The sequence below is a fragment of the Pseudophryne corroboree genome, chromosome 3 (assembly GCF_028390025.1).
Source record: "Pseudophryne corroboree isolate aPseCor3 chromosome 3, aPseCor3.hap2, whole genome shotgun sequence".
NCBI lineage: Eukaryota > Metazoa > Chordata > Amphibia > Anura > Myobatrachidae > Pseudophryne > Pseudophryne corroboree.
This window is the reverse complement of record NC_086446.1, coordinates 611,201,314-611,223,635: the sequence shown is the minus strand read 5'-3', so window position 1 is coordinate 611,223,635 and position 22,322 is coordinate 611,201,314. Positions and strand designations below refer to the sequence as shown.

At 48.2% G+C, this 22,322-nt stretch overlaps 1 protein-coding gene across 1 annotated transcript in view; it reads left to right on the top strand.

Moving 5' to 3' along the window:
- The window catches only part of PKD2L1 (polycystin 2 like 1, transient receptor potential cation channel), a 154,294-nt gene that overhangs the window by 126,727 nt on the left and 5,245 nt on the right, over positions 1-22,322 (top strand). Inside the window, exons 13-14 of the mRNA XM_063961605.1 lie at positions 4,121-4,257; positions 7,174-7,321. Of these exons, the coding sequence (XP_063817675.1) occupies positions 4,121-4,257; positions 7,174-7,321 (285 nt within the window). The remainder of the gene's footprint in view (positions 1-4,120; positions 4,258-7,173; positions 7,322-22,322) is intronic.

The window sequence follows — 22,322 nt, the reverse complement described above, 5'->3', positions numbered from 1 at the left end:
CACCGTTTGAAGCGGCTCAAACCAGTGAGACTTAAGGAACCTTAACACCACGTTAAGGTCCCATGGTGCCACTGGAGGCACAAAAGGAGGCTGGATATGCAGCACTCCCTTCACAAAAGTCTAGACTTCTGGGAGAGAAGCCAATTCCTTCTGAAAGAAAATGGATAGGGCCGAAATCTGAACTTTAATGGAGCCTAATTTTAGGCCCAAATTCACTCCAGTCTGGAGGAAGTGAAAAAAACGGCCCAGATGGAATTCTTCCGGAGGAGCATTCTTGAACTCGCACCAAGACACATACTTCCTCCAAATACAGTGATAATGTTTCGCCGTCACCTCCTTCCTAGCCTTTATCAGAGTAGGAATGACCTCATCCGGAATGCCCTTTTCAGCTAGGATCCGGCGTTCAACCGCCAAGCCGTCAAACGCATCCGCAATAAGTCTTGGAATAGACAGGGCCCCTGTTACAACAGGTCCTCTCTGAGAGGAAGAGGCCACGGATCTTCTGTGAGCATTTCCTGCAGATCCGGATACCAGGCCCTTCGAGGCCAATCTGGAACAATGAGAATTGTCTGTACTCCTCTTCATCTTATGATTCTCAATATCTTTGAGATGAGAGGAAGAGGAGGGAACACATAGACCGACTGGAACACCCACGGTGTGACCAGGGCGTCCACTGCTATCGCCTGAGGGTCCCTTGATCTTCTGCTGAGGAAGTCTGCTTCCCAGTTGTCCACTCCCGGAATGAAGACTGCTGTCAGAGCGCTTACATGATTTTCCGCCCAGCGAAGAATCCTGGTGGCTTCTGTCATTGCCACTCTGCTCTTCGTTCCGCCTTGGCGGTTTACATGAGCCACTGCGGTGATGTTGTCTGACTGAATCAGAACCGGTAGGTTGCGAAGCAAATTCTCCGCTTGACGAAGGCCATTGTATATGGCCCTTAATTCCAGTAAGTTGATGTGTAGACAAGCCTCCTGGCTTGACCACAGACCTTGGAAGTTTCTTCCCTGTGTGACTGCTCCCCATCCTCGGAGGCTCGCATCCGTGGTTACCAGAACCCAGTCCTGAATGCCGAACCTGCGACCCTCTAGAAGGTGAGCACTCTGCAGCCACCAGAGGAGAGATACCCTGGCCCTTGGGGACAGGCTGATCATCTGATGTATATGTAGATGTGACCCGGACCACATGTCCAGAAGGTCCCACTGAAAGGTCCTTGCATGGAACCTGCCAAATGGAATGGCCTCGTAAGACGCCACCATCTTTCCCAGAACTCGAGTGCATTGATGCACAGGCACCCTTTTCAGTTTCAACAGGTCCCTGACCAAGTTCTGGAGTTCCTGGGCCTTTTCCATAGGGAGAAAAACCCTTTTATGTTCTGTATCCAGATTCAGATCCAGCCTGTAACCCTGGGAAACAATGTCTATTGCCCAGGGATCCACCTGTGATTGAACCCAAACATGGCTAAAAGTCGAAGACGTGCCCCCACTGGGGCGGACTCCCTCAGCGGAGCCCCAGCGTCATGCGGTGGATTTTGTAGAACCCGGGGAGGACTTCTGCTCCTGGGAACTAGCTGTAGTTGGCAGCTTTTTCCCCTTGCCCTTACCTCTGGCAAGAAAGGAAGATCCCCGTACTCTCTTGGATTTATGCAACCGAAAGGACTGCATCTGATAATGTGGCGTTTTCTTAGGCTGTGAGGAAACATAAGGCAAAAAAGATGATTTACCTGCAGTAGCTGTGGAAACCAGGTCCGTGAGACCTTCCCCAAACAATTCCTCACCCTTGTAAGGCAAAACCTCCATATGCCTCTTCGAGTCGGCATCACCCGTCCATTGTCAGGTCCATAGGGCTCACCTAGCAGAAATCGCCATAGCGTATGCTCTGGAACCCAGTAGGTCCACATCTCTCTGAGCATCCCTCATATATAGGACCGCATCCTTATCCAGCGTATCAATATCAGCAGATAAGGTATCTGTCCGCGCTGCTACAGCGCTACAAACCCAAGCCGACGCTATCGCCGGTCTGAGTAATGTACCAGTATGTGTGTAAATTGACTTCAAGGTAGTCTCCTGCCTGCGATCCGCAGGGCCCTTGAGGGTTGCGGTATCTTGAGATGGCACCGCGACCTTTTTGGATAAGCGTGTCAACGCTTTGTCCACCCTTGGGGAGGATTCCCACCGTATCCTACCCTTAGCCGGGAAAGGATACGCCATAAGAATCCTCTTGGGAATCTGCAGTTTCTTGTCTGGAGTTTCCCAAGCCCTCTCAAACAACTCATTTAGCTCATGTGAAGGGGGAAAAGTAACCTCAGGTTTCTTTTCCTTATACATGCGCACCCTCGTGTTCGGGACCGAGGGGTCATCCGTGATATGCAACACATCTTTTATTGCAATGATCATATAATGAATACTTTTAGCCAATTTTGGCTGCAACTTCGCATCATCGTAGTCGACACTGGAGTCAGAATCCGTGTTGGTATCAGTGTCTACTACTTGGGATAGTGGGCGCTTTTGAGACCCAGAAGGTCCCTGCGACATAGTGAAAGGCAGGGCTTGACTCCCTGTACATTCCCTGGACTCTGCTTTGTCCAACCTTTTGTGTAATAAATTCACATTTGCATTTAAAACATTCCACATATCCATCCAGTCAGGTGTCGGCGTTGCCGACGGAGACACCACACATTTGCTCCACCTCCTCCCTAGAAGAGCCTTCCGCTTCAGACACCACAGAGAGAGAGTATGCCAGCACACACCCAGCGCCCATGACCCTGGAAAAAAATCCCAGATAGATATAGCGCTTTTTATTATATATATATATATATATATATATATATATATATATATGTATATGTATACACTGCGCCAAATTATGTGCTCCCCCTTCTTTAAAACCCCTCTGTCACCGTGTTCAGCAGGGGAGAGTCCGGGGAGCCAGCTTCTCAGCAGTGTGCTGTGGAGAAAATGGCGCTGGTGAGTGCTGAGGGATCAAGCTCCGCCCCCTCAGCGGCGGGCTTCGGTCCCGCTCGATTTCTTTAAAAACTGGCGGGGGTTTCCCATATAAAGCCCGCAGAGCCTATATATATATATATATATATATATATATATATATATATATATACTTTGGCCAATCCTAGAGGTGTAAAAATTGCTGCCCAGGGCGCCCCACCTGCACCCATCAGTGCCTGCCATGTGTGTTGTGTGTGGGAGCAATGGTGCGCAGCGTTACCTCAGTGAAGATCTGAAGTCTTCTGCCGCCTCTGATCTTCTTTCTTCACATACTCACCCGGCTTCTATCTTCCGGCTCTGTGAGGAGGACGGCGGCGCTGCTCTGGGACGAACTGCGAGGGGAGACCTGCGTTCCGACTCCCTCTGGAGCTAATGGTGTCCAGTAGCCTAAGAAGCAGAGCCTAGCATTTAAGTAGGTCTGCTTCTCTCTCCTCAGTCCCACAATGCAGGGAGCCTGTTGACAGCAGGGCTCCCTAAAAATAAAAAACCTAACAAAATTCTTTCTTTCAGAGAAACTCAGGAGAGCTCCCTGTAATGCACCCAGTCTCCTCTGGGCACAGTATCAAACTGGGGTCTGGAGGAGGGGCATAGAGGGAGGAGCCAGTGCACACCCATATCTAAAGTTATTTTTGGTGCCCATGTCTCCTGCGGAGCCCATCTATTCCCCATGGTCCTTACGGAGTTCCCAGCATCCTCTAGGACGTAAGAGAAATTACAGTTAGGAAGCTGATTGGCTGGTCATTTATCACGCTTTAACAGTCTCCACTCTATCACTTTTTAAGGCTTAATACATTTGGGCAAATGGTGTGCTTACCTGTCATCCTTAGGGTCAGTTATATGGTGAGGGTTGGGCTTCTGCTTGTCCATGTATTTTAGGATTGGCAGCCACCAGCATTGGTTTTGCCTATCACATGGACCATAAATACTTTGATATGGTCCTGGACCAGCAACCTGACACACCCCTGCCCTGACCTGTGCCCCACAGAAGCCAGTTTGAGAATCACTTTTTACAGTGCATCACTATGTAAGTGTATGATGTGATTCTTATTTTGTCAGTTGTGTAACTCTCATGTGCTTGGTCATATTGTTGTAAAATACCAGTACAATAATGCTTATTACAGCTGGCTCTGAATGCGGAGATTGAGAATTTAGGAAGGTCATATGGGAGCAAGGATTTGGACGAAGTGGTGAAATTATCAGATATGAAGAACAACCTTTCCACTAAGCCCAACTGGGTTTCACAAGAAGAATTTACAGTGTACGTGATTTATTAATCAAAAATGGTCTTTAATTGAAGTATGCAAATGCCTATAGATGTGTTAATGGGGTTGGCTATGAAATGTCAACAGTTATAATGGCAATATTCATCATGAGAGGGTATGGTCAACAGCGACATGCTCACAGCATAACCCTAATGCGGATTCTGACATTTCACCTGTTGAGATTGTCATAGTCGACCTTTCAACTAGATCCTATATGGGATATGAATATATTCAACACCATGTTGATCGTTTTCTGGATTAATATACTGCGCAATGGCTAATTCTGGTGCAGATGTAACTGCAGCTTCTATCATCTTGGAAGAAATAATGTAAATGAAAGGGAGAGCTTTCCAACCCTCCTCCTTCTAGAATATAGATGTGTGTGAGTTCTGGCGCAAAGGCTAGCTGCCCAATCCTAACCTTCCTATGATCTGCCCAAATCCAGATCACAAAGAAATACAAGTGAAAAAATAATGGGTGGAAGGAAGATCAAAGGCGCTGCTATACAAGTGACGAATATAATAAAGAAAGGTGTAATATACTTGCAAAACCTCGTAATCCTTCGTTAATCTTTTTCTATTAATCCAATGATTACCAGATGTTTACATGCAATAAAAACAAAAATAAACAACAAATGTGTAGTAATGTCTATAATAAGTTCAATTTCTGTGTGTTCTCCGATGAAGCAGAGCCCTATGATGTGGAGGTTTTTCTTGATAGGAGATAAGGATAGTTTCTCACCACCACTTCACAAACATAGGTACACGTACCAAAACTCACTTAGAGTTAAATATCACCATACACAAAAAGGTTTCTTTTCTACTTCTGATCATAACACGTGAAACGAGATCTGTTCAATGAAACGTACCACACTCACGTTTTCAGCAGATAGTATTCCCCACGTAGCAGTTTCTTTAAATAGATGAATAACTCTTCTCTTCCAAAAAGAATTAGTTTATTGGTGCGTGATACAATTTAAAAAAACAATTAAATAAAATCTCCTTAATCAGTTACCAAAAAAATCCAGGATAGAACAAAATGTGTGTCAGAATGGAATACGACAATCACAAGTGAATTCCGGACTTACACTTGCGGACACAAATGTTGCATATTACCTTGGATTGGTGTGGATATAGGAGAATTAAAAAGCACTGTCTGATATCACCTGATATCTTTTTGGAAGAGAAGAGTTATTCATCTATTTAAAGAAACTGCTACGTGTGGAATACTATCTGCTGAAAACGTGAGTGTGGTACGTTTCATTGAACAGATCTCGTTTCACGTGTTATGATCAGAAGTAGAAAAGAAACCTTTTTGTGTATGGTGATATTTAACTCTAAGTGAGTTTTGGTACGTGTACCTATGTTTGTGAAGTGGTGGTGAGAAACTATCCTTATCTCCTATCAAGAAAAACCTCCACATCATAGGGCTCTTCTTCATCGGAGAACACACAAAAATTGAACTTATTATAGACATTACTACACATTTGTTGTTTATTTTTGTTTTTATTGCATGTAAACATCTGGTAATCATTGGATTAATAGAAAAAGATTAACGAAGGATTACGAGGTTTTGCAAGTATATTACACCTTTCTTTATTATATTCGTCACTTGTATAGCAGCGCCTTTGATCTTCCTTCCACCCATTATTTTTTCCTCCTCCTTCTAGACCCAGGCACACCATAATGTGATGCAGGGATCATTTTTACATTGTGATGTATTAGAGTTAAGGTAGGATGCACCACTTCTACACTTGCAGCACATATGGTTTTCAAACCCTAAATCAGAACATTAGGGCCGGATTCAATTAGCCACGGCAATTACCTTGGGCTTGTAGTAGTGGGTATATATTTGCTGCCTTCAGACTGCATTTAGCGCAGATGTTTGCCTCCTCCTGAATATCACACAGAAATCTGGTAAGTATAGCCTTCTGCCCTTACTGCTGCAAGCGCATTAACTCATAGCTATAGATACTTAACAGGAATATATTGGTTGACCCATGTAAGCAGCTGATTTACTGCACAAGAAAATGGGCCTGTAATTGAATTGCTCCGGAGTTATACAGTGTGAGGCTACAAACCCGCAGTAAGTACCATGGATAATTGAATGATGTAAGGAGAGGGAGAATTCAAGGCTAGCAATCATTTTATGAAATCTCTTTAAATTTTGCTGCAGAACAAAAATATTACTTTTATTGCAATCTCAATGTCGGCTCTAAGATAGCCACTAGCAGTTTGCTCGTGTGGTATATGTGGCTGTGGATGAAAAGCCACACTCAGAATGAGCAAATAGTATACCTTGAAGGGTCTTTGATGTGTGCACTGTCACACTTACTGGTGAATTTCCCATTTGGAACATACCTAGAGGTGGCACTTTGATGCCTGTGTTGGTACGGTCAGACCAAAATGTACCAATAACTGCAAAATGTTTCCACTGTACTGTACCATCATGAATGGAGCGCAAACAGGTAGGACATGCACATACTGCCCCTGTAAACGTCACTAAGTAAGTGTGTGTGTGTGTGTGTGTGTGTGTGTGTGTGTGTGTGTGTGTGTGTGTGTGTGTGTGTGTGTTTAAAAATAAAAAAACCTGTCATAGTTAGTGGCTTTTTTATTATTATTCTATTACATTGGTTATCAACTGAGGGCTTAAAACAATAAATGAAAATAATAAAATTAGACACCCTCACCTCTAAATTCACCCCTGGTCACACTAAATAATAGAACATGCTTGTTAATGTATTACTTGTTATAAGTATGAGTAATGAGCATAACAAAAGTGTGAATCGGAATAATTTGTAGCCATTTAAAAAACCCAGATATAAGACAGACTGAATTTGCTGTATCACTCCTTAGTATATTTGTAACACTGCCACTATTGAAGCATCTGTCCAACCACTGCTTGTGTTCCAGATTTCTGAGAAGACTCCAGCAACTTGAAATGTCCATTAATGGAATAATGCTAAAAGTAGAAACCGTGGAGATAAAACTGGAGACAATGGAAACAAACAAGATGAAGCAGACAAACCTTGTGGACAATCTACCAAACAATATTGCAAAGGTGAGCCGTACTAATGTACACTTCTCATGAGCAGGTCCTGTGTAATGTAACATTAGGTGTGGCTCTCTGTTACATAGGCTGCTGCTAAAGGTGATTAGTCACATCTACCCATATACCGCAGAATAGGAAGGGTTCTAAGCTTTATGGGGAAATGTACTAAGAGTAGAAAGGATTACACCCCTTTCACACACAAGTCAAATTACCGGGTGCAGAAGTTCTAAACAGTAATTTATTTATTATTTATTTATTTAACAGTTTCTTATAGCGCAGCATATTCCGTTGCGCTTTACAATCAGAACAACAGTAATAGAACAAAACTGGGTGAAAACAGACAGACAGAGGTAGGAAGGCCCTGCTCGCAAGCTTACAATCTATAGGGAAATACTGTAGGCATTGATACACAAGGATAGATGTTACCTATTGCATAATGGTTCACCAGATTGCTAGGTTCTTAATGGGTTGTATGATATGATCACCCAGCAATGTTTGCCAAGTGTCAGGAGGGTGTGAGAGTAAAGAAAGACAAGATATGTGATGTTATGTGGACTGTACAGAGAGGATGTAATTAGATAGGGAAGCACTGAAGGTTATGTGGGTGGGTCTGGAACAGTGGCGTGCGGTGAGGTCAGTGGCTGGTGAGGCATGCCCGCTACCAGCACTATAGCTGGCGCCAGAACCCGCTACTGTACTGCCACCCACGCCAGCTGCCAATGCCTGCTAAAGTCACCACCAGCTACAGCCCCCACCGCTAATTCCCAATCCGATGCTGCCGCCAATGCCCGTTAAGTCTGGGCAGCAGAGATGCCCGGGTTAAGGACAGCAGCGGAGAGACTGCCTGGAAGCGGGATTACAGCTGCAGGCCCCTTATACACCGGCACAGATACAGTAATCACCCCCCTCCCCTTACACCCCGGCACAGAGGCAGTAATTACTCCCCCTCCCCTTACACCCGGCACAGATGCAGTAATCAATCACCCCCATCTCCCCTCCCCTTACTCCCCGGCACAGATGCAGTAATCACCCTCCCCTTACTCCCCGGTACACACGCAGTAATCCCCCCCCCCCCCCCCCGCTTATACCCTGGCACACACACAGTATACACCCCCCCCTCTTTATACCCTGGCACACATACAGTATCCACCCCCCTCCTCTTACACCTGGCATACATGCAGTAATTACCCCTCCCCTCCCCCTATACCCTGGCACACACGTAGCGACTACCAACCACCCTTCCTTTCCTTATACCCCAGCACATAGCCACATATCCCCTTATACCCCAGCACATAGCCACATATCCACTTATACCCCAGCACATAGCCACTTATACCCCAGCACATAGCCACATATCCACTTATACCCCAGCACATAGCCACTTATACCCCAGCACATAGCCACATATCCCCTTATACCCCAGCACATAGCCACATATCCACTTATACCCCAGCACATAGCCACATATCCACTTTTACCCCAGCACATAGCCACATATCCACTTCTACCCCAGCACATAACCACATATTCACTTATACCCCAGCACATAGCCACTTATACCCCAGCACATAGCCACATATCCACTTTTACCCCAGCACATTGCCACATATCCACTTTTACCCCAGCACATAGCCACATATCAGGTAATATCTCCCCCCCCCCCCTTCCCCCTCCTCCTTCTTCTCAGTGGCACAGCTCCATGCTGAGCACGGCTGTGTACAGACCATGGGTTGCCCGGAGCTCTGAAACACAGAGCGCAGGGCAGCCCATGGTCAATACACACCAGCGTTCAGCGCACGGACACCTGGAGATGAGATTGGCTGGCTCTTTGGCCGCGCTGCTAGTACAGCGGCGGGGCGGAGCGGCCGATGGTAGTGGACTCATGAGTACAGTATGTCTGGCTGCGGCGCCTCCCGTAATTGTGTTACCGGCGCTTACCTGTAATGAACAACCCACGAGGCAGTGAGAGCGGGTACCCCCGGCTGTGAGAGTGGCAACCCCCGGCTGTGACAGGTGAGCGGGAGCAGCGGCGGCCTCAAGGAGTCCCTGTGGTGAAGGTGGGTTGGACCAGGGAGAGCTCTGAACCTGGTGCCCAATCACATCTTCCTCAGTGACAGGGACGGCCTTTTACATGGCCTGCAAGCACGCCCCTGTCACTGAGGCACTCATACTAGTGCCGCTTACAGCCGTTTTTTTAAATGGGATTTTTACTGCCCATTGCTTGGCGCCGCCCCCGTTTCTGACACTTTATCATTGGCTTCAGGAGGCACCACTCTTGGTGCCTCCAAAACTAATTTAAACTTGCTTTAACACTGTAAAAATGATTACAGTAATATAAAGCATATACTTATGACACTTTGTGTCATAAGTATCATCTTTGTATCACTGTAATCATTAATGACAGGGGAGGCACTGCCTCCCCTGCCTCCCCTGACTGCACGTCCCTGGTCTGGAATGTAATAGGCTTGTCTGAAGAAGTGAGTTTTTAGGGAATGTTTAAAGGTTTGGAGACTAGAGGTGAGTCTTATTGTACGTGGGAGGGCATTCCACAGAGTGGGTGAAGCCCGGTCATTTTGAGTGTGAGCAAGTAATGCGTGTGGATGAGAAACGAAGATCTTGTGCAGAGCAGAGAGGTCGGGTAGGGAGATATTTTGAGATGAGTATAGAGATGTATGTTGGTGCAGTTTGGTTAATAGCCTTGTATGCAAGTAAAAGTATTTCATATTTAATACGGTAGAATACCAGTAACCAATGGAGGGACTGACAGAGAGAATCTGCAGACGAGGAACGTCTAGCGAGGAAGATTAGCCTTGCAGCTGAATTCAAAATGGATTGTAGTGGTGAGAGCCTATGTTTGGGAAGACCAGTCAGGAGACTATTACAATAATCAATGCGGGAGATAATGAGAGCGTGGATTAGAGTTTTTGCTGTGTCTTGTGTAAGATATGGTCGTATTTTGGATATGTTTCTTAGATGTATGTAACATGATCTTGAGACAGATTGAATGTGGGGAACAGAGGACAGTTCAGAACCAAGAATGACACCTAGGCAGCAAGCTTGTGGGGTAGGGATGATTGCTGAGTTATCAACAGTGATAGAGATATCAGGTTGGTAACTACTATTGGCCAGTGCAAATCAACACACAGGGCCGGTGCTAGTGTGTTCGGCGCCCTCCTGCAAATAATAAATTTGCGCCCTCCCATCCGTAAAAATAAGATTTTACTTACCGATAAATCTATTTCTCGGAGTCCGTAGTGGATGCTGGGGTTCCTGAAAGGACCATGGGGAATAGCGGCTCCGCAGGAGACAGGGCACAAAAAGTAAAGCTTTTCTGATCAGGTGGTGTGCACTGGCTCCTCCCCCTATGACCCTCCTCCAGACTCCAGTTAGGTACTGTGCCCGGACGAGCGTACACAATAAGGGAGGATTTTGAATCCCGGGTAAGACTCATACCAGCCACACCAATCACACCGTACAACTTGTGATCTAAACCCAGTTAACAGTATGATAACAGTGGAGCCTCTGAAAGATGGCTTCCTTCAACAATAACCCGAATTAGTTAACAATAACTATGTACAATTTATGCAGATAATCCGCACTTGGGATGGGCGCCCAGCATCCACTACGGACTCCGAGAAATAGATTTATCGGTAAGTAAAATCTTATTTTCTCTATCGTCCTAGTGGATGCTGGGGTTCCTGAAAGGACCATGGGGATTATACCAAAGCTCCCAAACGGGCGGGAGAGTGCGGATGACTCTGCAGCACCGAATGAGAGAACTCCAGGTCCTCCTTAGCCAGAGTATCAAATTTGTAAAATTTTACAAACGTGTTCTCCCCTGACCACGTAGCTGCTCGGCAAAGTTGTAATGCCGAGACCCCTCGGGCAGCCGCCCAAGATGAGCCCACCTTCCTTGTGGAGTGGGCCTTTACAGATTTAGGCTGTGGCAGGCCTGCCACAGAATGTGCAAGTTGGATTGTGCTACAGATCCAACGAGCAATCGTCTGCTTAGACGCAGGAGCACCCATCTTGTTGGGTGCATACAATATAAACAACGAGTCAGATTTTCTGACTCCAGCTGTCCTTGCAATATATATTTTTAATGCTCTGACAACGTCCAGTAACTTGGAGTCCTCCAAGTCACTTGTAGCCGCAGGCACTACAATAGGCTGGTTCAGATGAAATGCTGACACCACCTTAGGGAGAAAATGCGGACGAGTCCGCAGTTCTGCCCTGTCCGAATGGAAAATCAGATATGGGCTTTTGTAAGATAAAGCTGCCAATTCTGACACTCTCCTGGCAGAAGCCAGGGCTAGAAGCATGGTCACTTTCCATGTGAGATATTTCAAATCCACCTTTTTTAGTGGTTCAAACCAATGAGATTTTAGGAAGTCCAAAACCACATTGAGATCCCACGGTGCCACTGGAGGCACCACAGGAGGCTGTATATGCAGCACTCCCTTAACAAAGGTCTGGACTTCAGGGACTGAAGCCAATTCTTTTTGAAAGAAAATCGACAGGGCCGAAATTTGAACCTTAATAGATCCCAATTTGAGACCCATTGACAATCCTGATTGCAGGAAATGTAGGAATCGACCCAGTTGAAATTCCTCCGTCGGAGCACTCCGATCTTCGCACCACGCAACATATTTTCGCCAAATTCGGTGATAATGTTGCACGGTTACTTCCTTCCTTGCTTTAATCAAAGTAGGAATGACTTCTTCCGGCATGCCTTTTTCCTTTAGGATCCGGCGTTCAACCGCCATGCCGTCAAACGCAGCCGCGGTAAGTCTTGAAACAGACAGGGACCCTGCTGAAGCAAGTCCCTCCTTAGAGGTAGAGGCCACGGATCTTCCGTGATCATCTCTTGAAGTTCCGGGTACCAAGTCCTCCTTGGCCAATCCGGAACCACTAGTATCGTTCTTACGCCTCTTTGCCGTATAATTCTCAATACTTTTGGTATGAGAGGCAGAGGAGGAAACACATACACCGACTGGTACACCCAAGGCGTTACCAGCGCGTCCACAGCTATTGCCTGCGGATCTCTTGACCTGGCGCAATACCTGTCCAGTTTTTTGTTGAGGCGAGACGCCATCATGTCCACCATTGGTCTTTCCCAACGGGTTACCAGCATGTGGAAGACTTCTGGATGAAGTCCCCACTCTCCCGGGTGAAGATCGTGTCTGCTGAGGAAGTCTGCTTCCCAGTTGTCCACTCCCGGGATGAACACTGCTGACAGTGCTATCACATGATTCTCTGCCCAGCGAAGAATCCTTGCAGCTTCTGCCATTGCACTCCTGCTTCTTGTGCCGCCCTGTCTGTTCACATGGGCGACTGCCGTGATGTTGTCCGACTGGATCAACACCGGTTTTCCCTGAAGCAGAGGTTCTGCCTGGTTTAGAGCATTGTATATTGCTCTTAGTTCCAGAATGTTTATGTGAAGAGACGTTTCCAGGCTCGTCCATACTCCCTGGAAGTTTCTTCCTTGTGTGACTGCTCCCCAGCCTCTCAGGCTGGCGTCCGTGGTCACCAGGATCCAATCCTGTATGCCGAATCTGCGGCCCTCCAATAGATGAGCACTCTGCAACCACCACAGAAGAGACACCCTTGTCCTTGGAGACAGGGTTATCCGTAGGTGCATCTGAAGATGCGACCCTGACCATTTGTCCAACAGATCCCTTTGGAAAATTCTTGCGTGGAATCTGCCGAATGGAATCGCTTCGTAAGAAGCCACCATTTTTCCCAGGACTCTTGTGCATTGATGTACAGACACCTTTCCTGGTTTTAGGAGGTTCCTGACAAGCTCGGATAACTCCTTGGCTTTTTCCTCCGGGAGAAAAACCTTTTTCTGAACCGTGTCCAGAATCATCCCTAGGAACAGCAGACGAGTTGTCGGCATTAACTGGGATTTTGGAATATTCAGAATCCACCCGTGCTGTTTTAGCACTTCTTGAGACAGTGCTAATCCCATCTCTAGCTGTTCTCTGGACCTCGCCCTTATTAGGAGATCGTCCAAGTATGGGATAATTAATACGCCTTTTCTTCGAAGAAGAATCATCATCTCGGCCATTACCTTTGTAAAGATCCGAGGTGCCGTGGACAATCCGAACGGCAGCGTCTGAAACTGATAGTGACAGTTTTGTACAACGAACCTGAGGTACCCCTGGTGTGAGGGGTAAATTGGAACGTGGAGATACGCATCCTTGATGTCCAAGGATACCATAAAGTCCCCCTCTTCCAGGTTCGCTATCACTGCTCTGAGTGACTCCATTTTGAACTTGAACTTCTTTATGTACAGGTTCAAGGACTTCAGATTTAGAATAGGCCTTACCGAGCCATCCGGCTTCGGTACCACAAAAAGAGTGGAATAATACCCCTTCCCTTGTTGCAGAAGAGGTACCTTGACTATCACCTGCTGAGAGTACAGCTTGTGAATGGCTTCCAACACCGTCTCCCTTTCGGAGGGGGACGCTGGTAAAGCAGACTTCAGGAAACGGCGAGGTGGATCTGTCTCTAATTCCAACCTGTATCCCTGAGATATTATCTGCAGGATCCAGGGATCTACTTGCGAGTGAGCCCACTGCGCGCTGTAATTTTTGAGACGACCGCCCACCGTCCCCGAGTCCGCTTGAGAAGCCCCAGCGTCATGCTGAGGCTTTTGTAGAAGCCGGGGAGGGCTTCTGATCCTGGGAAGGAGCTGCGTGTTGCTGTCTCTTCCCTCGACCTTTGCCTCGTGGCAAATATGAATAGCCCTTTGCTCTCTTATTTTTAAAGGAACGAAAGGGCTGCGGTTGAAAAGTCGGTGCCTTTTTCTGTTGGGGAGTGACTTGAGGTAGAAAGGTGGATTTCCCGGCTGTAGCCGTGGCCACCAAATCTGATAGACCGACTCCAAATAACTCCTCCCCCTTATACGGCAAAACTTCCATATGCCGTTTTGAATCCGCATCGCCTGTCCACTGTCGCGTCCATAAAGCTCTTCTGGCCGAAATGGACATAGCACTTACCCGTGATGCCAGTGTGCATATATCCCTCTGTGCATCACGCATATAAAGAAACGCATCCTTTATTTGTTCTAACGACAGTACAATATTGTCCCTGTCCAGGGTATCAATATTTTCAATCAGGGACTCTGACCAAACTACCCCCGCACTGCCCATCCAGGCAGTTGCTACAGCTGGTCGTAGTATAACACCTGCATGTGTGTATATACTTTTTTGGATATTTTCCATCCTCCTATCTGATGGATCTTTAAGTGCGGCCGTCTCAGGAGAGGGTAACGCCACTTGTTTAGATAAGCGTGTTAGCGCCTTGTCCACCCTAGGAGGTGTTTCCCAGCGCTCCCTAACCTCTGGCGGGAAAGGGTATAATGCCAATAATTTCTTTGAAATTATCAGCTTTTTATCAGGGGTAACCCACGCTTCATTACACACGTCATTTAGTTCTTCTGATTCAGGAAAAACTATAGGTAGTTTTTTCATACCCCACATAATACCCTGTTTAGTGGTACCTGTAGTATCAGCTAAATGTAACGCCTCCTTCATTGCCAAAATCATATAACGTGTGGCCCTACTGGAAAATACGGTTGATTCGTCACCGTCACCACTGGAGTCATCGCCTGTGTCTGGGTCTGTGTCGACCGACTGAGGCAAAGGGCGTTTCACAGCCCCTGACGGTGTTTGAGTCGCCTGGACAGGCACTAATTGATTGTCCGGCCGTCTCATGTCGTCAAACGACTGCTTTAGCGTGTTGACACTATCCCGTAGTTCCATAAATAAAGGCATCCATTCTGGTGTCGACCCCCTAGGAGGTGACAACCCCATATTTGGCAATTGCTCCGCCTCCACACCAATATCGTCCTCATACATGTCGACACACACGTACCGACACACAGCAGACACACAGGGAATGCTCCTAATGAAGACAGGACCCACTAGCCCTTTGGGGAGACAGAGGGAGAGTTTGCCAGCACACACCAAAAGCGCTATATATATATCAGGGATAGCCTTATAATAAGTGCTCCCCTATAGCTGCTTTGTTATATAAAAATATCGCCATAAATTTGCCCCCCCTCTCTGTTTTACCCTGTTTCTGTAGTGCAGTGCAGGGGAGAGACCTGGGAGCCGTCCTGACCAGCGGAGCTGTGAGAGGAAATGGCGCCGTGTGCTGAGGAGATAGGCCCCGCCCCTTTTCCGGCGGGCTCGTCTCCCGCTATTTTGAGAAATCAGGCAGGGGTTAAATATCTCCATATAGCCTCTAGGGCTATATGTGAGGTATTTTTAGCCTTTATAGGTACTTATTTTGCCTCCCAGGGCGCCCCCCTCCCAGCGCCCTGCACCCTCAGTGACTGCCGTGTGAAGTGTGCTGAGAGGAAAATGGCGCACAGCTGCAGTGCTGTGCGCTACCTTTAGAAGACTGCAGGAGTCTTCAGCCGCCGATTCTGGACCTCTTCTGTCTTCAGCATCTGCAAGGGGGCCGGCGGCGCGGCTCCGGTGACCATCCAGGCTGTACCTGTGATCGTCCCTCTGGAGCTTGATGTCCAGTAGCCAAGAAGCCAATCCATCCTGCACGCAGGTGAGTTGACTCCTTCTCCCCTCAGTCCCTCGCTGCAGTGATCCTGTTGCCAGCAGGAATCACTGTAACATAAAAAAACCTAGCTAAACTTTCTCTAAGCAGCTCTTTAGGAGAGCCACCTAGATTGCACCCTTCTCGGCCGGGCACAAAAATCTAACTGGAGTCTGGAGGAGGGTCATAGGGGGAGGAGCCAGTGCACACCACCTGATCAGAAAAGCTTTACTTTTTGTGCCCTGTCTCCTGCGGAGCCGCTATTCCCCATGGTCCTTTCAGGAACCCCAGCATCCACTAGGACGATAGAGAAAAAGGGATAGTGTGCACTGCAAAAAGGGGTGTGGTCACAAAAGGAAGGGGCGTGGCCACAATGGTACCCACAATTCAAATTACGCAACACAGTATTACAATCTTATGCACATTAACCCAAAGGTAGTGTCCCTGATTCATATTATGCCACATAATAGTGCCCCTTATTCACATTTAAAATCGATGACAGGGCCAGTTCTAGATCTTGAAGAGCTCAGGGCAACAGTTTCCTCTGGCCATGCTCAGAATAGGAACAGTGTGCGCCGAAGGCGCGCGCCAAAAATATAGGGCCACAGAATAGTACCAGTTCACATAACCCCACACAGTAGTGTCCGTTAGTCACATAACCCCGCACAGTAGTGTCCATTAGTCACATTACACCACACAGTAGTGTCCGTTTGTCACATTACCCCGCACAGTAGTGTCCGTTTGTCACATTACACTGTACAGTAGTGTCCGTTAGTCACATTACACCGCACAGTAGTGTCCGTTAGTCCCATTACACCGCACAGTAGTGTCCGTTAGTCCCATTACACCGCACAGTAGTGTCCCATTAGTCACATAACACCACACAGTAGTGTCCGTTATTCACATTACACCGCACAGTAGTGTCCGTTATTCACATTACACCGCACAGTAGTGTCCGTTAGTCACATTACACTGTACAGTAGTGTCCGTTAGTCACATTACACTGCACAGTAGTGTCCGTTATTCACATTACACCGCACAGTAGTGTCCGTTAGTCACATTACACCGTACAGTAGTACCCTTATACACCTTACGCCATACAGGAGAGCCGCTGTTACACATTACGCCAGAGTAGAGCCCATTATACACATTATGCTAGATACAGCCCATTATACACATTATGAAGGTCATTGAGACCCCGCTGTAATAGCGGCCCTCAGCGCAGTTTGCCAGTGGCAGCAAACTGTGCATGTGCAGTGGGTATGAGGCCATACACATTGCGGTCGCTTCCCCAATGGATGCGACCACAATGTGATTGATAGGCGACAGCGTAGCGGAGTTAAGGTGTTGCGGGGGTGACGCCGGTAAAAAAAGGGGGCAGGCCGGGACGTCACACACAGCCGCTCCCATAAAAAAATGGCTGCTGACCAGGCTTCACTGCCAGGGGTCAACCTTAGATCAGATGCGTCCTTAATCAAATTGCGGATGCATCGGCAGGCGGCGCCACACATGCTGGGCGGCCTTGCCTTGTGCTGGGCGGCCTTCAGCATGTGCAGAGATGAACGCAGATCTGGCTGCATATACACCATCTGCGTTCATCTTTGAATAACCCCCTATGCCAGGTACAGCCACTCATTCCCTCCACAGTGCAGTCCTGGTACCTGCAGGAGGTCCCGGCGCTGGCGCTGCTCTTCCTCTCCCTTCTCCGCCTTCTTGCAGGCTCTGTTACTTCAGCGGCTGTAGGATGTCGGCAGTGATGATGGGGGGGGGGGAAGCGGGTACTAATTACCCAGGCCTGGGACTTATGGAGTGGCCCAGCACGGACCCTGGTCTGCCGCACTCCCACCACCATCCCTCTTTACTGGGCAGCAGCATATTGCTGAGCCTCTGCCTGTTACTGTATAGGTGGGGGGCGGAGGGTGCTCACACTGTTCATGTTCCTACTCCGAATTTACCCTGCCGGAGGGCTGGCCGGGGGCTCAGGGATCATCAGGCGCCATAAAGATGTAAAAAAAAAAAAAAATTTTCCATAAGGGGGCGTGGCCACGCATCCCGCGACTAGGCCCCCAATACAGTTCGGAACGGGGGATGGCGGCGGCAGCAGAGTTGTGTGAGGGGTGAGTCTGCACAGTGCCTGCAGTCTCACTGGGGAGGAGGAGAGGAGGGAGCCACGCTACCCGCTGCCAGCGCCGCTACCTGTCATCCAGACTGACAGACGCAGCGGTAGGGTAGCAGAGCAGGGAAAGCGCCTCTTCACCTCAGCGCCTCCCTGCAATGCATACCCTTGCTGAGCGGGTAGCGCCGGCTCTGTCAACACAGGTCCTTTTTCTGTGTTTAAGGGTCAACCATGGTTGAAATTCCTGGGACTTCGACACAGGAATTTACCAAGGTCGGAGACCAAGCAATTTTGATCTGGGTTGACCCTTTCACACAGAAAAATTACCCGTGTTGATATGCAAATGACTGGGTAGAAATTCTTGACCCGGTAATTTGCTTGTCTGTGTGAAAGAGGGGTCAGACAGGGGCTGGCAAAACTACCCGACACTGACATGCAGGATGAAAAGCCAGGATTTGCAGACATTTCTGTCTGAATGTGGTATTAGTAAGGGTTTTTTTTTTTAGTAGTAAAATAATGGTAGTTCTTTGAGGTTAGAACTGTATCATAAATTTGGAAGTAATACTTTCTCTGACGTCCTAGTGGATGCTGGGAACTCCGTAAGGACCATGGGGAATAGCGGCTCCGCAGGAGACTGGGCACAACTAAAGAAAGCTTTTAGGTCACCTGGTGTGCACTGGCTCCTCCCACTATGACCCTCCTCCAAGCCTCAGTTAGATTTTGTGCCCGGCCGAGGTTGGATGCACACTAGGGGCTCTCCTGAGCTTCTAGAAAGAAAGTATATAATTAGGTTTTTTATTTTACAGTGAGACCTGCTGGCAACAGGCTCACTGCAGCGAGGGACTAAGGGGAGAAGAAGCGAACCTACCTGCTTGCAGCTAGCTTGGGCTTCTTAGGCTACTGGACACCATTAGCTCCAGAGGGATCGACCGCAGGACCCGTCCTTGGTGTTCGTTCCCGGAGCCGCGCCGCCGTCCCCCTTACAGAGCCAGAAGCAAGAAGAGGTCCAGAAAATCGGTGGCAGAAGACATCAGTCTTCACCAAGGTAGCGCACAGCACTGTAGCTGTGCGCCATTGCTCCTCATACACACTTCACACTCCGGTCACTGAGGGTGCAGGGCGCTAGGAGGGGGGCGCCCTGAGCAGCAATAAAAACACCTTGGCTGGCAAAAATACAACAATATATAGCCCCAGAGGCAATATATGTGATAAATACCCCTGCCAGAATCCATAAAAAAGCGGGAGAAAAGTCAGCGAAAAAGGGGCGGAGCTATCTCTCTCAGCACACTGGCGCCATTTTCTCTTCACAGTATAGCTGGAAGACAGCTCCCCAGACTCTCCCCTGTAGTTTGCAGGCTCAAAGGTTAAAAAGAGAGGGGGGGCACTAAATTTAGGCGCAATATTGTATATACAAGCAGCTATTGGGAAAAATTCACTCAATATAGTGTTAATCCCTAAATTATATAGCGCTCTGGTGTGTGCTGGCATACTCTCTCTCTGTCTCCCCAAAGGGCTGTGTGGGGTCCTGTCCTCAGTCAGAGCATTCCCTGTGTGTGTGCGGTGTGTCGGTACGGCTGTGTCGACATGTTTGATGAGGAGGCTTATGTGGAGGCGGAGCAGTTGCCGATAAATGGGATGTCGCCCCCTGTGGGCCGACACCAGAGTGGATGGATAGGTGGAAGGTATTAACCGACAGTGTCAACTCCTTACATAAAAGGCTGGATGACGTAACAGCTATGGGACAGCCGGCTTCTCAGCCCGCGCCTGCCCAGGCGTCTCAAAGGCCATCAGGGGCTCAAAAACGCCCGCTCCCTCAGATGGCAGACACAGATGTCGACACGGAGTCTGACTCCAGTGTCGACGAGGTTGAGACATATACACAATCCACTAGGAACATCCGTTACATGATCCCGGCAATAAAAAATGTGTTACACATTTCTGACATTAACCCAAGTACCACTAAAAAAGGGTTTTATGTTTGGGGAGAAAAAGCAGGCAGTGTTTTGTTCCCCCATCCAATGAGTGAATGAAGTGTGAAAAAGCGTGGGTTCCCCCGATAAGAAACTGATAATTTCTAAAAAGTTACTGATGGCGTACCTTTTCCCGCCAGAGGATAAGTTACGCTGGGAGATATCCCCTAGGGTGGATAAGGCGCTCACACGTTTGTCAAAAAAGGTGGCACTGCCGTCTTAGGATACGGCCACTTTGAAGGTACCTGCTGATAAAAAGCAGGAGGCTATCCTGAAGTCTGTATTTACACACTCAGGTACTAGGCTGAGACCTGCAGATAGTGCTGCTGCAGCGTGGTCTGTAACCCTGTCAAACAGGGATACTATTTTGCGAACATAAGACGTCGTCTTATATATGAGGGATGCACAGAGGGATATTTTGCCGGCTGGCATCCAGAATTAATGCAATGTCTATTTTGTCAGGAGGTTATTAGAGACCCGACACTGGACAGGTGATGCTGACTTTAAAAGGCACATAGAGCCTTATAAGGGTGAGGAATTGTTTGGGGATGGTCTCTGGGACCTCGTATCCACAGCAACAGCTGGGAAGAAAATTTTTTACCTCAGGTTTCCTCACAGCCTAAGAAAGCACTGTATTATCAGGTACAGTCCTTTCGGCTTCAGAAAGGCGCTTCCTTTCTGCACAGAGACGAGGGAAGAGGGAAAAAGCTGCACCAGTCAGCCAGTTCCCAGAATCAAAATTCTTCCCCCGCTTCCTCTGAGTCCACCGCATGACGCGGGGGCTCCACAGGCGAAGCCAGGTACGGTGGGGGGCCGCCTCAAAATTTCAGCGATCAGTGGGCTCGCTCACAGGTGGATCCCTGGATCCTTCAAGTGGTATCTCAGGGGTACAAGCTGGAATTCGAGGCGGCTCCCCCCCGCCGTTTTCCTCAAATCTGCCTTGCCGACAACTCCCCTTCAGGGAGGCTGTGCTAGAGGCAATTCACAAGCTGTATTCCCAGCAGGTGATAGTCAAGGTGCCCCTACTTCACAAGGACGGGGTTACTATTCCACACTGTTTGTGGTACCGAAACCAGACGGTTCGGTGAGACCCATTTTAAATTTGAAATCTTTGAACACATACATAAAAAAATCCAAGTTCAAGATGGAATCGCTCAGGGCGGTTATTGCAAGCCTGGACGAGGGGGATTACATGGTATCGCTGGACATCAAGGATGCTTACCTGCATGTCCCCATTTACTATCCTCACCAGGAGTACCTCAGATTGTGGTACAGGATTGCCATTACCAATTCCAGACGCTGCCGTTTGGTCTGTCCACGGCACCGAGGGTGTTTACCAAAGTAATGGCGGAAATGATGATACTCCTTCGAAGAAAGGGAGTTTTATTTATCCTGTACTTGGACGATCTCCTAATAAAGGCGAGGTCCAAGGAGCAGTTGTTGGTGGGAGTAGCACTGTATCAGGAGGTGCTACACCAGCACGGTTGGATTCTGAATATTCCAAAATCACAGCTGGTTCCGACGACACATCTACTGTTCCTGGGTATGATTCTGGATACAGTCCAGAAAAAAAGTGTTTCTCCCGGAGGAGAAGGCCAAGGAGCTGTCATCTCTAGTCAGAGACCTCCTGAAACCAAAACAGGTATCGGTGCATCACTGCACGCGGGTCCTGGGAAAGATGGTGGCTTCTTACGAAGCAATTCCTTTCGGCAGGTTCCATGCCAGAATCTTTCAGTGGGACCTGTTGGACCAATGGTCCGGATCGCATCTTCAGATGCATCGCCTAATAACCCTGTCTCCAAGAACCAGGGTGTCTCTGCTGTGGTGGCTGCAGAGTGCTCATCTTCTAGAGGGCCGCAGATTCGGCATACAGGACTGGGTCCTGGTGACCACGGACGCCAGCCTTCGAGGCTGGGGGGCAGTCACACAGGGAAGAAACTTCCAAGGGCTGTGGTCGAGTCAGGAGACTTCCCTACACATAAATATTCTGGAACTAAGGGCCATTTACAATACCCTAAGTCAGGCAAAATCCCTGCTTCTGCACCAGCCGGTACTGATCCAGTCAGACAACATCACGGCGGTCGCCCATGTAAAGACAGGGCGGCACAAGAAGCAGGATAGCATTGGCAGAAGCCACAAGGATTCTCCGATGGGCGGAAAATCACGTACTAGCACTGTCAGCAGTGTTCATTCCGGGAGTGGACAACTGGGAAGCAGACTTTCTCAGCAGGCGCGACCTCCACCCGGGAGAGTGGGGACTTCATCCAGAAGTCTTCACGCTGATTGTAAATCGATGAGAACGGCTACAGGTGGACATGATGGCGTCCCGCCTAAACAAAAAACTAGAGAGATATTGCGCCAG